The sequence below is a fragment of the Buceros rhinoceros genome, unplaced genomic scaffold (assembly GCF_000710305.1).
Source record: "Buceros rhinoceros silvestris isolate BGI_N320 unplaced genomic scaffold, ASM71030v1 scaffold7649, whole genome shotgun sequence".
NCBI lineage: Eukaryota > Metazoa > Chordata > Aves > Bucerotiformes > Bucerotidae > Buceros > Buceros rhinoceros.
The window spans coordinates 1-14,661 of NW_010432059.1; the positions used below are offsets into that span (position 1 = coordinate 1).

At 39.9% G+C, this 14,661-nt stretch overlaps 1 protein-coding gene across 1 annotated transcript in view; it reads left to right on the forward strand.

Annotated features, from left to right (window-relative positions):
* The first annotated feature begins 778 nt into the window (after positions 1 to 778).
* TARS (threonyl-tRNA synthetase) overlaps positions 779 to 14,661 on the forward strand; it is a 15,667-nt gene continuing 1,784 nt past the window's right edge. The window contains exons 1-16 of the mRNA XM_010143636.1: positions 779 to 967; positions 1,987 to 2,110; positions 3,203 to 3,324; positions 3,625 to 3,742; positions 4,803 to 4,867; positions 4,949 to 5,027; positions 5,585 to 5,731; positions 6,306 to 6,404; positions 7,141 to 7,307; positions 8,682 to 8,844; positions 8,933 to 9,070; positions 9,701 to 9,778; positions 12,601 to 12,701; positions 12,821 to 12,925; positions 13,570 to 13,642; positions 14,370 to 14,484. Coding sequence (XP_010141938.1) covers positions 816 to 967; positions 1,987 to 2,110; positions 3,203 to 3,324; positions 3,625 to 3,742; positions 4,803 to 4,867; positions 4,949 to 5,027; positions 5,585 to 5,731; positions 6,306 to 6,404; positions 7,141 to 7,307; positions 8,682 to 8,844; positions 8,933 to 9,070; positions 9,701 to 9,778; positions 12,601 to 12,701; positions 12,821 to 12,925; positions 13,570 to 13,642; positions 14,370 to 14,484 — 1,846 coding nt within the window. The 5' untranslated portion in view covers positions 779 to 815. The remainder of the gene's footprint in view (positions 968 to 1,986; positions 2,111 to 3,202; positions 3,325 to 3,624; positions 3,743 to 4,802; positions 4,868 to 4,948; positions 5,028 to 5,584; positions 5,732 to 6,305; positions 6,405 to 7,140; positions 7,308 to 8,681; positions 8,845 to 8,932; positions 9,071 to 9,700; positions 9,779 to 12,600; positions 12,702 to 12,820; positions 12,926 to 13,569; positions 13,643 to 14,369; positions 14,485 to 14,661) is intronic.

The following is a 14,661-nucleotide window of genomic DNA, read 5'->3' on the forward strand; positions in this document are numbered from 1 at the left end:
TCTTGAGAAGCCTGACTTTGTCCTGGCCCTTTGTGCAGTTTGTACCCGAGAGGCTGTCGGCTCAGAGGAGATGCTGGACCCAGACCAGTGTGAACCAGGAGACCTCAAAGGGTCTCATTGTAGGATCACCATTTATAGGGTCCGAGATGATTGACTTCCGTCAGATACTTTTCTAACTCCAGTCCACCTCCGATGTCATAATATTCTGGTATTTTTTGCCAGTTGCGCAGACCCAGAACTTGTTTGACTTCCGAAGTTTGATATCAACCTCCTGTTGGCCCCAATTCAAATACAGACATATGAGGTTTTCCCTACCCAAGTACAGGATATCAGGTGACTAACTCCCAAGAGATAGGGGGAGCAGTGCAGGGCTGGTAAAGCAGGGCTAGCACACCACATAAGCACCTTAGTCCCTGCCTGACTTACTCTGGGTGGGTTCATGGCCTAGGAAAGTTTGGGGGTGGGGCGGGTACAGGAATCACATCAGGTCTCAAAGGGTCTTCAAGTGACAGGAGGTCTGTACCACGGTAGTTTATTAAACGGATGTGTAGTGGTACATTTCAAAGTAGTAATTCTGATAAACCTGAAGTCTTATAACATTACTATGTAATTAATACTATATAACTAATCTGTAACAATAATGAGCATGTATATAGATATGGTCACATAGCTGCTTGTGAAAAGGATGTCTGTTTGTATTCTTGACTTTATGTGATACTAGATTACTCTAATAATCTATTGATTTTTTTTCCTTTGTCTTTATTCATTATATATAGCTGAATCCCTGGCCTGCATTTATCAGTGAACGTTTAGAGATGTACAGTAAACTTAAAGCTGAACACGATGCACTCCTTGCAGAAAGGGCTGCAAATGACAGTAAACCCATCAAAGTTACATTGCCTGATGGGAAGCAGGTTGATGCTGAATCCTGGAAGACTACTCCCTATCAAATCGCATGTGGAATTAGGTATGATTCTATTCTGTAATACTTTCAATCATTTTCAGACAGCTCTGTGTCTGCAGATTGTGTCTGTGAGGCTATGGGTAATGTGTAATTTCTGTCTTAATCATTTATCTCAACTCGCATCTCGTGTATAAGAAACTGGAGGTAACCCATAGGGTTTTAGTTTTGGAGTGTAAGTTTTTTGCCTTATAAAGATACAGTTTCTAAAACTAAATAAGAATATAATAGAGATCTTTTAGACACATTACCTGCATATTTTTCCCCACAAGTACTGTTGTTGCTAATAAACTAATTTGCTAATAAATCTACTCTTGTCAGATTGAATGTTAGCACAGTTTGCATCGACCTGGTGCCTGCTGTGTTATGTTTCAGCTGATTTCAGAGACAGTTAACAGGATGAGTGTCTTTCACTTAATTGCTTTTTTATGTGCATGGGAGATACCTGTCATGGAGAGTATCGTGCAGCTCCGGGTTACTCGAATTGCTGTGGAGTAGATCTGAACACTGCACGCTGGACGGCTTGACAGTTAAGATTATAAAAACTGGGTGATTCTTAGGGGTGAAATACTAGGAATTTCTTTTTTTCATGCTTAGGTGCTGTGTCATTGGAACCTTCTTTGCTTTTGTGATTTGGCATAAAGGAAAGTGCTTTTGCCTAAACAAAACTGTACAGTTTCTACATCAGAATGCTTTTTGATAATTTTTAAGAGAAGCTCCATTTTTTATTGCAATAGGATTTTGAGATAGGTTAGTACTTGGAGGTGGCTGCCTCTAACTCAGGTGTGTTAATGAATGTATGAATGTCATGTATGCAGCACAGTTTTCTTCCTTCATCTCTGAGATGTGAGTAGGATTTTCATGAATGTTCAAGACTGGCTAAACTGCTCTTTTATTTGGAATTTATTTATGACATTGCGCCTAATCTGAGCACTCCTGAAAATCTTATTGAACATGGAGGGCAAATTTGGGGAACTTCTGCTTGCTGATGTCAAAAGATAATGTGCTGTCTGTTTACTCTGTAGTCAGGGCTTAGCTGACAGCACTGTTATTGCTAAAGTGAACAAGATGGTTTGGGATTTAGACCGTCCTTTGGAGGAGGATTGTACCCTGGAGCTGCTTAAGTTTGAAGATGAAGAGGCTCAAGCAGTGAGTATCTTCTACCAAAATTTGTTTGCCCATGGATTTGCATTAAACTCAGCCTCAAGCAATTATTAGCATCTTTACTGTGTTCAGATGACAAGGAACAGGTTTGCTGTGTAGGTACATCTGCATTTTCTAATAGTTCCTTACAAGGGACATGTGGTGCTGCAGATAATGTACGTTCTGCTGGTATTTGTAGCTGAATCTGCTAGCAGTTGCTGTGGTTTGTCAAGCCTGTTCTTGTTAAAATTTTGTATTTGCCATCTTCATGTTAATGTAAAATAGGTCTTTTGAACAGAGCTCTTCAGCACCGACTTTGAAAACATCACTGAGTACAAAAGTACTGTCTACGTACAGTCATAAAAGTACTGAGTAGGCTGCTCTCTGTACATGAAGAAATACGAACTTTGTTTTGGCTACTTACTCAGATAAATGTAGATATCCAGTAAATTTCTAATACTGTCTTCAGAAAAAATCATTTGGTACAAGAAGCTGTCACCCAAACTCATCACAGAGGTCTTGCATTCAAACTTAGGGTTTTAATACTGGCTAAATGATGGCTCCTGTGAGATTGCTGTTTTCTGTTCTGTGTGAATAAAAAAGCTGACCGAAATCCTGATTTTAATTTGTCAAAACTTCAGGTGTACTACAAGATGGAGTGTAATTTTTAACTTTATGAACTGTTCTACTTCAGTGCAGGATTTCCCGTGCATAACATCTTCAGATTAGAACCATAGCCTTGTGTTGAAAGTGCACCTTTTGGTCTTTATGCAGAGCTGATTGCTTGAAGTTCACAGAAAAAAAAAGTTTCTGAGTTAGTTTCCTGACTTCTTGACAGTAATGGAATTATTTCAGCAATATTTGAAAATCAAGATTTGCTACCAGGCTCTAAACAATTTTCCAGTGTTACCTTTTGGAAAGGTGGTGCTTAGGATGAAAGTGTTGCTGTGCAGGTCACTTCTGTTCTGCAGACTGCTCTAATGTGGGGTCTGCATCAAGCATCCTTAACAGCAAGCATTTCAGAAAGGGTTTTAAATAAAATTCAGCAGTGCATTGTGCGTATTTAGACTGATCCCCTCTGTTTTCTACTTCCATTAGGTATACTGGCACTCAAGCGCTCACATAATGGGTGAAGCTATGGAGCGAATCTATGGTGGCTGTTTGTGCTATGGCCCACCAATAGAGAATGGATTTTATTATGACATGTTCCTTGAGGAAGGGTAGGTTTTGTATTTTTCTTTTTTTAGGAGCGGGGGGATGGCAGTCACAGCAAAATGTATGTTGCCTGCTTGTTCCTGGATCAAAGTCATCTGCACTGCTGCAGATTACTTTGTCCTTTGCAGTGTGTCCCATCCACAAGCTAGTGCATTGCACTGGATCAGAAATGATAAGTGAAAGCAGGACTGGGTCACATTTTTTGTCTGTTTATTTTAGGGGTGTATCAAGTAATGATTTCTCTGCTTTGGAAACATTATGCAAAAAGGCAGGAATGGGTCACATTTTTTGTCTGTTTATTTTAGGGGTGTATCAAGTAATGATTTCTCTGCTTTGGAAACATTATGCAAAAAGATAATGAAGGAAAAACAAGCCTTTGAAAGACTGGAAGTTAAGAAGGAAACACTGCTAGAAATGTTTAAGGTAGGCTGTTTAAAGAACGTGATTCTAGCATCATGCAGTTATTCTTTGACTGCTTGTAGCTTTAGCCACATGTTCTTGTAGTGGTAGAGGAAGGTCTATCAAATTAACTTTTTAAGGTGGTATGTTCTTATACCCTCATTTGTGATATTTAACAAAAAAATGAGCAAAGCTGTAATTCTCAGGTTCTCGTGAGTGTGCATTGGATTTTCTGCAACTCTTAATAATTCTTGTTTCCCTGGGTGACCTTGGCAAAATCTTTGAAGCCACATTCTTCATTTATTTCCCACAAATGCAAATGTGCAATATACTATGTGCCCATATTGTATGTGTTACATGCCCTTACTATTTTCACAGAATTATGGAATGGTTTGGGTTCCAAGGGACCTTTAAAAGTCATCTAGTCCAACCCCCCTGCAGTGATCAGGGACATCTTCAGCTAGATCAAGTTGCTCAGAGTCCTGTCCAGCCTGACATGGAATGTTTCCAGAGATGGGGCATCTACCACCTATCTGGGCAACCTGTGCAGTGTCTCACCACCCTCAGCCTAAAAATTCCTTCCTTACATCTAGTCTAAATCTCCCCTCTTGTAGTTTAAAACCTATTGCAGCAGGCCCTGCTAAAAAGACTGTCTGAGGAAGTCCAAGCAATGCTAAAAGCTGATCCTTTCTGTTTAGTATCCAGCTGCAAATAATTTTGTGGTGTTCCTGACATAGACATTACCTAGGTTTCACTGTTAGGACATCAGAATAATCATAGTGTCATTCAGATTGGAAGGTACCTCCACAGGTCTTCAGTCCAATCTCATGCACTGGGCATGCAGTCACCACTGAAGTCAGACCGAGAGTCGCAGGGTTTGTTGTGTTGGGCCTTCAAAATCTCAAAGGATGGAGACTGTACAATCTCTTCTCTGGGCTGCTAGCTTTACTACCTTACTGTCTGTTTGTCCTGTATAATCTTCTTTTTATGCACCAGTGCATTAGGTTTGCAAATAGTTTAAACTGCTGCCAGTTCTCTTGCATGATAAGGAGTAACAAATATGTGTGTTGCTTTTATTTCTCAGTATAATAAATTCAAGTGTCGCATTCTGAATGAGAAGGTCAATACTCCAACTACAACAGTATACAGGTAATTATGCAAATATAATAATATTGCTGGACGTAACTTTTTAGGATGAAATATACCAAAGGAATGTTTTCCTATTTTTAGGTGTGGTCCCTTGATAGATTTATGCAGAGGGCCTCATGTCAGACATACTGGCAAGATAAAGACCATAAAAATTCATAAGGTAAGTGCTGAAACTGCCTTAGAGAAGTGTTTTCACTGAAAATGTGTTGCTGACTTCGGGCGATTTGATAGCAACTTATCTAAGAGTGTACCACAAAATGGGTGACCTGGCCAAAAACCTAGTGTAACAAATTGGGAATGGGTTCTGTGCTAGAATGATACTCAGATCGTGTGAAGCCCAGCTAGGTGGCTGGGACCTGCACTTCTGGTACAGACAGAAACATAAGTGTGGCTTATGGCTTGGTTTAACTGTATCGGTTACAGTTTATAGGTTTTGTTTCAAGCTGGTGGTTAAAGCTGGGTGTGAATAAACAGTTGGAATAAGATGGCTACAAAGAGAGCAAAGAAACTGTTTTTATGTATGCTGTTCGTGTGTTCTTTCTGGATTTTTCTAATAAGTGCTCTGCATTTAAAATTGAAACTTCCCTTGTGCCTTAGTTTTGTGCATTAAGTATAGTGATTTATTAAGAATTGCATGCCTTTTCATAGCAGGCAGTTAGGAGTAAAGCGTGGAGGCTCCTCCTTTTCTTCATTGCTTCATTTATTTTTTGCATGCAGAATTCTTCTACCTATTGGGAAGGCAAGGCTGATATGGAATCTCTCCAGCGGATCTATGGAATTTCATTCCCAGATGCAAAAATGCTGAAGGAATGGGAGAAATTTCAGGAGGAGGCCAAGAACAGAGATCACAGAAAAATTGGACGGGTGAGACAGTTTTCTGGTAATGTATTTCACAAACACTGCGTGGATCTAACCCCTTAACTGGAAGCATCTTGCAGACAGCATATACTTGCTGCCACAACCAGGGTGTGACACCACTGTATTTTCAGCTGAGTTTTTTAGGACAAGAGGAAATTGTTGCACCAGGGAAGGTTTAGGCTGGATATTAGAAAAATTTCTTTACAGAGGGGGTTGTCAGGCATTGGAACAGGCTGCCGAAGGGAGGTGGTGGAGTCCCCCATCCCTGGAGGTGTTTAGGAGATGGATGGATGTGGTTCTGAGGGACAAGGTTTAGGGACCCTGGCAGTGCAGGGTGAACACTCGATGATCTTAAAGGTCTCTTCCAACCAAAGGATTCTGTGATTCCGTCCCCTACGAGAACTGATGGAGATATAAGTACTAGGAAAATGTTTCAGTTCTATTGGTATTGCTTTTTGGGTTTTAGTTTTTTTTAAAAACTTTTGATTGGTGATGCCAAATCAGTAGTAACTCATTTGTAAATGTAAGTGAAAAAAGTCCTGTACGCATACTAAGTTTTTGAAATACTGCTTTTCTGCAGGACCAAGAACTGTTTTTCTTTCATGAGCTCAGCCCTGGTAGCTGTTTTTTCTTGCCAAAAGGAGCTTATATTTATAACACATTAATTGAATTCATCCGGGTAAGTAATGTCTTTTGGAAATCTTCTTATAGAAGAAATTGCTTAATTTTGGAAAAATACGTAATGGCATGCTACTTGTAATAGTATTAACAGCCCTTCATTTCAAGTTAGTTTAATCTTTTAGTTCTGTGGAACTAAAGAGACCTAGTTTCTTTGAATTGATCTTGATGCAATCTCTGCAAAAATGTTTTTATCGATACTTTACACCTGCAATTAAAGCAGTGATAATTATGCTTTATAATATGAATTCTTTAACATCTAATAGTACAGCTAAGCTCAAACTTCAGCTGTTCCACTGATGCATATTGATTTGTTTCAATAAACTGATTAAATTTGGCCTTGTAGAAGTATTTGTTATGAAATTATGTGTAGAGAAAAAAATCCCGATCTTCCTGTTGTAATATTTAAAGTCTGTCTTATTACTGTATATTTGGGCTGCAGTGCACTACCAAGAGTCATTGAATAATTAGAGACTGCTGCTTTGCTTGCAGGGAGGAAACTTGTTCTTCTTGCTAACTACAGAGGAATTGTTTGGGGGAAGGGTGGTGCTGGTGGAAGGGATGTATCCTGGGATGCCCTGCTTGAATTTTTCTCTCCTTTTCCTCTTCTCTCCTATTCTTGAGTCATAGACTTTTGTAGGGCAATATTTGTGTAACTTCGTCGCTGCAGGTTGAAGGCTGAGTGCCATTACTTCTGTGTGCTTTATTAGTTATTTTATGTACTGGGTCTGTTCTAGAGTGAGTATCGAAAACGGGGATTCCAGGAGGTTGTCACTCCAAATGTTTTCAACAGCAAACTATGGATGACTTCAGGGCACTGGCAGCATTACAGTGACAACATGTTTTCCTTTGAAGTGGAGAAAGAACAATTTGCTCTGAAGCCTATGAATTGTCCAGGACACTGGTAAATACCTGCCAAATCCAGTTTACCGAAGATGATGCTGTCAGAAAAAAAAAACAAACCAACAAATCTGTTTATTTTGTCTGCTTAATTGCAAAGATGGCTATCTTCAGGTATCCAAGTGTAACATGCTGTCAGGAGCGATGTAATTGTGAGTCTTGTTGACTGTGTGCTGTTTACTTGAGACAGTGAGAAATACCATTTTTCCATCATTACAGTGACTGTGTTTTAGAGTTTAAGTTTTCCTGGCTACAACGAAACCTGGGTATCAAAATAGATCCTGGGTCATTGTCAAATTCGTGGCAGCTTTTGCATTCAGGTTTTAATGCTCAGCTTTAGGAGCTGTTCTGTCCTCGCTCTGTGAGGTGGGCAAAGCCTACCAGCTATATATGTTTTCATGACAAAACATGTGAATCATAGAATGGTTTGGGCTGAAAGTGACCTTAAAGATAATCTAGTTCTAACACCTCTGCTATGGGCAGGGACACCTTTCTAGACCAAGGTGCTCAAATCCCCATCTAATCTGGCCTTGAACGCTTCCAGGGATGACGCATCCACAGCATCTCTGGGCAGCCTGTGCCAGTGTCTTACCACCCTCACAGTGAAGAATGTCGTCTTTACATCTAATCTTAATCTGTCTTCTTTCAGTTTAAAACCATTACCCCTTGTCCTTTCACTACATTCCCTGATAAAGAGTCCCATCCCTTCTTTCCTGTAGGCCCCTTCAGGTACTGGAAGGCCACAATAAGGTCTCTTCGGACCCTTGTCTTCTCCAGACTGAACAAGCCCAACTCTGTCAGCCTGTCCTAATAGCAGAGGTGCTCCAGCCCCTTGATCATTTTTATGACCCTCCTCTGGGGCCATGTCTTTCTTACACTGAAGGCCCCAGAGCTGGACACAGCACTTGAGGTGAGGTCTCACCAGAGCAGAGTAGAAGGGGAGAATCATCCCTTGACCTGCTGGCCATGCTGCTTTTAATGCAACCCAGGACATGGTTGGCTTTGTGGGCTGCAAGTGCACATTGTTGCTTTATGTCCAGTTTTTCATCCACCAGTACACCCAAGTCCTGCTCCGCAGGGCTGGTGTCAATCCAGTCATCCCCCAGCCTGTATTGATAACAGGGGTTGCCCTGACCCTTGTGCAGGACCTTGCACTGGACCTTATTTGGCTTCATGAGGTTTGCACGGGCCCACCTTTCCAGCCTGTCAAGGTTCCTCTGGATGGCATCCCTTCCCTTCAGTGTGTCAACGGCTGGTTGTATTCAGATTACATCATTGGCATTATGGACATCTGTGTAGGTACTGGCTGCTTTTAACTGGCTGTTCTTTGCAGAATTTTTATTCTGGATGAGCTTCAAGTAATAAACTTTTCCTTCAGCCTTATGTTTGATCATCGTCCGAGATCATGGCGTGAGCTGCCGTTACGGTTGGCTGATTTTGGTGTTCTGCATCGCAATGAACTATCAGGAGCTCTTACAGGACTCACTCGAGTACGTCGGTTCCAGCAGGATGATGCTCACATATTCTGTGGTATGGAGCAGGTATGGGCTGCTGTTAAATAAAATTGGGTATTAAAATCAGGTTAACTGATTTTTCCATGTTTGAGACTTCATTTCTATTCTCATAAAGATTGAAGATGAGATAAAGAGTTGTCTGCAGTTCTTGCGTACCGTGTATGATGTCTTTGGATTTTCCTTTAAATTGAATCTCTCCACTCGTCCTGAAAAATACCTGGGAGATATTGAAGTGTGGAATCAAGCTGAAAAGGTAAACAGTAAATTTTTTAACTTTGTATTAATGCAAGGCTGTAGCTGAAAGTCCTGTAAGAACACATTGCCTTCTGGGAGGTACAATGACAGCTGGACATGAGTGATATAACTGTAATAACTGTCTTTGGTTCAGTCTGGCTGCTGTAAATACCTTACTCTGTTCAGAAGCAATATCCATGTCATAATCAAATTATCTCTCCTCACTCTTCATGTATTTTTTTTTTTTATTTTAATAATTTGGAAAAAAGGAAAAGTGAAGAGAACCAATTCTGGCAACCCCTGTAATAAGACTTAGATAAATTTTCCAAAACCCAGGTTGCTTTCATGATAAAACTTTGAATCTAGCATAAAATTTTCTTGCATCTTGGCTAATGCTATTTGTTTGGCCTCTTCCAAAATTAATGCATTATATTTATTTGCTTAAATTTGGGCTGATTTTCTTTTTTTTTGTAGCTGGGGCTCTTCCAAAACATTATTTTTCAGAAAATAAATGAATTGCAGCAGTAGCTGAGAAGTACTGAGAAATGGTAGTGTAACATACCTGCAGCAGCAGGCTGACCTGATGCTGTAGCATAGAAAAACAGCAGATGATTGAGAAACAATGAATGTGTGTGTCCTTTTTCTCTAGCAACTCGAAAACAGCCTCAATGACTTTGGTGAGAAGTGGGAGTTAAACCCTGGTGACGGAGCTTTCTATGGACCTAAGGTCAGTATGTTGCTAACCCCAGACGGGTTAGGCTTTTAATTCTCTTTGGATGAAGCAGATGAAAGTTATACAAATTCTTTGCTTTCCATTGATTCCTTTCTTTACTGTAATCTTGGCAGTAGGGGTAGCATGCAAATACTGTTCATTGCAGTATGGTGGATGAACAGAAAAGAACTCAAAGTCTTCATGTGTTTACAAAACAGTGCTAAATACCAGTTTCCCCTGAAAGACAAGTGTTGGGTATCTGTTTATGCAGAATGTTTGCCAGATGTCTTCAAATGGAGACTTTGTCTTGGTCAGGTATATATGAAGTTAATATTCTGCTATAAGATAGTTAAACAAATACAGATGGATACTAAATGCAGTTAATAAGAGAGGCTGAGAGAATTAGGGTTGTTCAGTCTGGAGAAAAGAAGACCCTGGGAAGACCTTACAGCAACCTTTCAGTACTTAACGGAGGCATAGAAGAAAGATGGGGACAGTCTTTTTAGCAAGGCCTGCTGCGACAGGACAAGGGTTGATGGTTTTAAACTAAAAGAGGGGAGATTTAGACTAGATACAAGGAAGAAATATTTTACCACGAGGCTGGTGAGACATTGGCACGTGTTGCCCAGAGAGGTGGTAGATGCCCCACCCCTGGAAACCTTCCAGGTCAGGTTGGGTGGGGCTCCGGGCAACCTCATCTAGTTGAAGATGTCCCTGCTCACTGCAGGAGCATCGGACTAGATGACATTTGAAGGTCCAACCCAAAGTATTCTGTGATTGTATCACACATAAAGAAATTCTTTCATAGCTTATGAGCAAGGGGAAGAAAATAGTATGGTGGTACTTCTGGATTTCATTCATGATCTTCTTGGTTTATTTTTCACGTATTGTCCTGCACATTCCCTTCCAATGTAACGTTATTACTAAATTCGTTAATGTCAGTACGTGTTTCTAAAGCATTGGTGCTGTTTAGGTGTGGCTGGAGGATACAGAACAAAATGGATTCTTAACGTGACAACCTGGTACAAGTTGAGATTGTTAGGAGTGGGCATTAGGAAGAGGGCGTTTTTTAATTGTTATCTAATAGATAGAAGGCTGAGATTTTGTGGTTTTCTAGATATATAAACCGACATAATTGAGAGAGAAGTAATACCCTGTGATCCTGGTATTCTCATAGCTTTAACACTCATTTCATTAATTAAACCCAGTTTACATGTATGCACTATTTGACTGCTGCTTAAAGAGCTGATTGGTTTAGTGGGAGACACGAACAGAAGGTGGCACTGTGAGATCTGTATTACCACACCAACTGCTGCATTTGATAGAATCCTTTGGGCAATAAGTGAATCCTAAGTCATGAGAAAAACAAGATAATCTTACTGGTAAAACAAATTTTTGAAAAACTTTGCTTTTACTGGCACAGCTTTGTAGCTGCATTGAGTTGCTGGTGGGTTTTGGTATTTTAAAAATCCCCTTGCATTTTTTTGTGGTTTTGATGGGGTTTTTTAAAGCCATCTCTTCAGTTTGCACAGATTAAGTAGGGCTTTCTAGAAATTACCTAATAGCTTTGAGCGTAAGGACAGAGAGCCTTACAGAATTACTTGTGTTTCCCTAATAAACCTACACTACATCTATGTATTCAGTCATTTAGTAAACTGGTTCTGATTTCTTTCTTTGCATCCTAAATGAATCAATTTCATTTTATGGGTTGCAGGTGAAATATGCTATAGCAGCTAATCGTTCATAATGTGATATGCAAACAAGATTTAGTAATTTCCTCAGTTGATTTGAAAGAAGGCAGATATCTACAGGAACCTTTGTTCACCTTCATTAACCTTATACTAGCCTCTAATACGCTCTAGCCAAAGTAAGGTGAGCAAACATGTAACATTTTGCACTGGTTTTAATGGAAACCAGTTAAAGGTACCTTAAGCTCTAAATCTAGGTTATCTTTATACTACATGGATTTTTTTTCCTACTCTGCAGCTGGGCAGTTTGAAATTAAAGTTGTTGATAACTTATTTTGATAGAAGCTTTTTAGTGAGTAGTTGGGCCTCTGAATGCAAAAAAAAAAATGCAAAATTTAGAACCTCAATTAAAAAAATGCTGATCTGTTTGCTTGGTATGTAAATCATAATAAGGCACACAGCCCACATATAGCCATACTGGTAAAACAATGAACAGGAGAGCAATGTGATTAATAAATAGGGTCAGGACACTAAATCTACTGTCTTCTAACTGCCTCTCCAACTTGTATCATAAGTGTGCTTGGGATTAAAGAGTAAGATGCAACAGAAAGAATAGGCTTGACTGTAGATGCTCTTCATCAGAACAAGTGTCATTGATGAGTGTGATGCCTGCTGACAAGAGGATCCTAACAGTAGGATTCTTATCCTATGTTCATGCCCTGGATTTGTAACATGAGCTACAAAGTATTCAAATACTACAAAAATTCAAAGGAGTGTAAGTTCACCAGTTTGAGCTGAAGAAATCTCATTTTTGGCAAGACATGTTCCATTCTGATCTTGCATTTATATGCTGCTGAATTCACTCAGTGAAAAGCCACATATAAGTCACATATTGAAACAGACACAAAAATAGTCTGAGATATTAAATGTAGTTGCTCCCAGAAGTAGTGTCCTTCTGCTTGCTCACCCTAACATTTTTTGCTTCAGAGCTTGGTAAGTCCTAACGTAGGCTGAAGTATGTTGTCTAAAACCACATATAGTTCTTCTGCATTTAGTGGAACCTTCCATCTTAAAACTATGGGCTTACACTCAGAGGGGCGTGCTTGTATCTTGAACTGTAGTAAAAGTTTGTATTTTTTTGGTTTTAAGATTGACATTCAGATTAAAGATGCCATTGGCCGCTACCACCAATGTGCTACAATACAGCTGGACTTTCAGCTGCCAGTCAGATTTAACCTCACCTTTGTCAGGTAAGCACAGAGTCTGGTGGCTTTGACTGCCATGTAGTTTAACTTTTCTGTCACTTACAAGCATAGGTTTACATCAAGAAAAAACCTTACATTTTAAAACAAAAAAACTTCCTTCACAGCCACGATGGTAATGACAAGACCAGACCAGTTATCATTCACCGAGCCATCTTGGGATCTGTGGAGAGAATGATCGCCATTCTAACAGAAAACTATGGAGGCAAATGGTAATGTTGAAAAGTAGATTTATTATTCCAGTTTGAACAAGGACTTTATGTAGAAGAGAAATTAGCCCCAAGCATCCAAGAATCAAGAGGGTTTGCTCTCCTTACTTGCTACAGAGACATGCTGTAGGTGTACCACAGGCAATTCCTTCTTCCGTCTTCCTTAGCTATTAAATAATTATAGATATGGTAGCCTCTACATGACACCACTCATGCAGGTGCAGCATACAGCTTGTCTGCTCAAGGTGTGTATCACTCAACTTTGCTTTTGCAGCTGGGCTGCCTTGCAGCAAGGTATTTATGTAGGTCATCTCCTTTACCTGCTGGAGTGTAATATCTGATGGGAATGGCCCCTCTGATTGTAAAAGATTGAGAAGTAAATGTTTTCCCGTGATTAGCTAGTAATTAGCTCAGTTATGATTTGTTGTCTTTTGAATCTTTCAGGACAGAAAGTACTTTTGTCCACACTGCAATTCTTGTAATGAGTGTAGGACTGTCACCGTCTCTTAACCCAACCAAAGCAGCTGGCTTTATGAATCTCTTGTGTGGATTATAGTCATAGAATCATAGTCGTATCTGTTAAGAGGATGTTTCATACTAAAGAGATACTGAAAGCTTTATAAACTTTATTTGTTTGTTTATTGAAGGCCACTCTGGCTGTCCCCACAGCAGGTGATGGTGGTACCAGTGGGACCAACGTGTGATGAGTATGCTCAAAAGGTGAGGTGTATGGTTTGGGGGATTTTCGCAGTATATTGTATTTAGTTAAGATACTTGGTTATAAATGACTAATCGTATTTATCCCACACAAATGTTACAAGTATTTTCATATTACTTCATACCGTTTTTATATTAAAATGACAATTAGCTGCTGAAGTTGTAGACTTATGAAGAGGACCTGACATAGATTTTGGGCATCTAAACAGCAAATGCCGATCTTTGTGAGGCTTTATTTTTTGAAAACTTGGGTTTTCTCTGTAACTGAAAAGCTGTCTTACCCTTGAGCTTCTAGTCTCCCATGGCCATGTGCATCTCGCAAAAGCAGTAAGAAAGATGAAGATGGGTCTTTTGCATATTTAACATCCAGCAGACCTTCTCCTCTATTTCTTTCAAGCATGCTATACAGAAATTAAATGGTCTGCAAATAAATAAGAAAACTCTTCTAACTGGAAAGTGTCACCATCCTGCTGCCTTTCACAAACTCAAATTGCTGTTCAGCCCAAGGCTTTGGATCTTCACATCACCGCTTAGCTATTCAGTGTGTGTGTGTGTACTGGCATGATGGGTGACCTGTTTTCATTTCTTGAACTAGGCTTGTCTCCAGTGCCTGAGCCAATGATGGTGCCTTTGTTTTAGGGGTCAGATAAGCCTGACTAGCTTAAGACTACAAGTCAAAAATAGTTTGTTGTCATGAGTATCCTATAGTGACAGTTACTTTATCTCCTAGGTCAGGCAGCACTTCCACGATGCTGGATTTATGGCAGACGTTGATGTAGATCCTGGGTGCACACTGAACAAGAAGATCAGAAATGCTCAGCTTGCACAGTATAACTTTATTCTGGGTAATGTATAGTGCATTTGTTACATTGCTGTGGATGACTTTCTTGCATAGGTTAAATGATTAGATCTTTCTTCTGTGAGCAAGGCAGAGAGTGGTAGTCAGTGTTATAGTCACTTTGTCCCTCAGAGTCTCCATTCCTAGATAGCGAGCCTGTCCTGCCTACAGGATAGGCATTCCT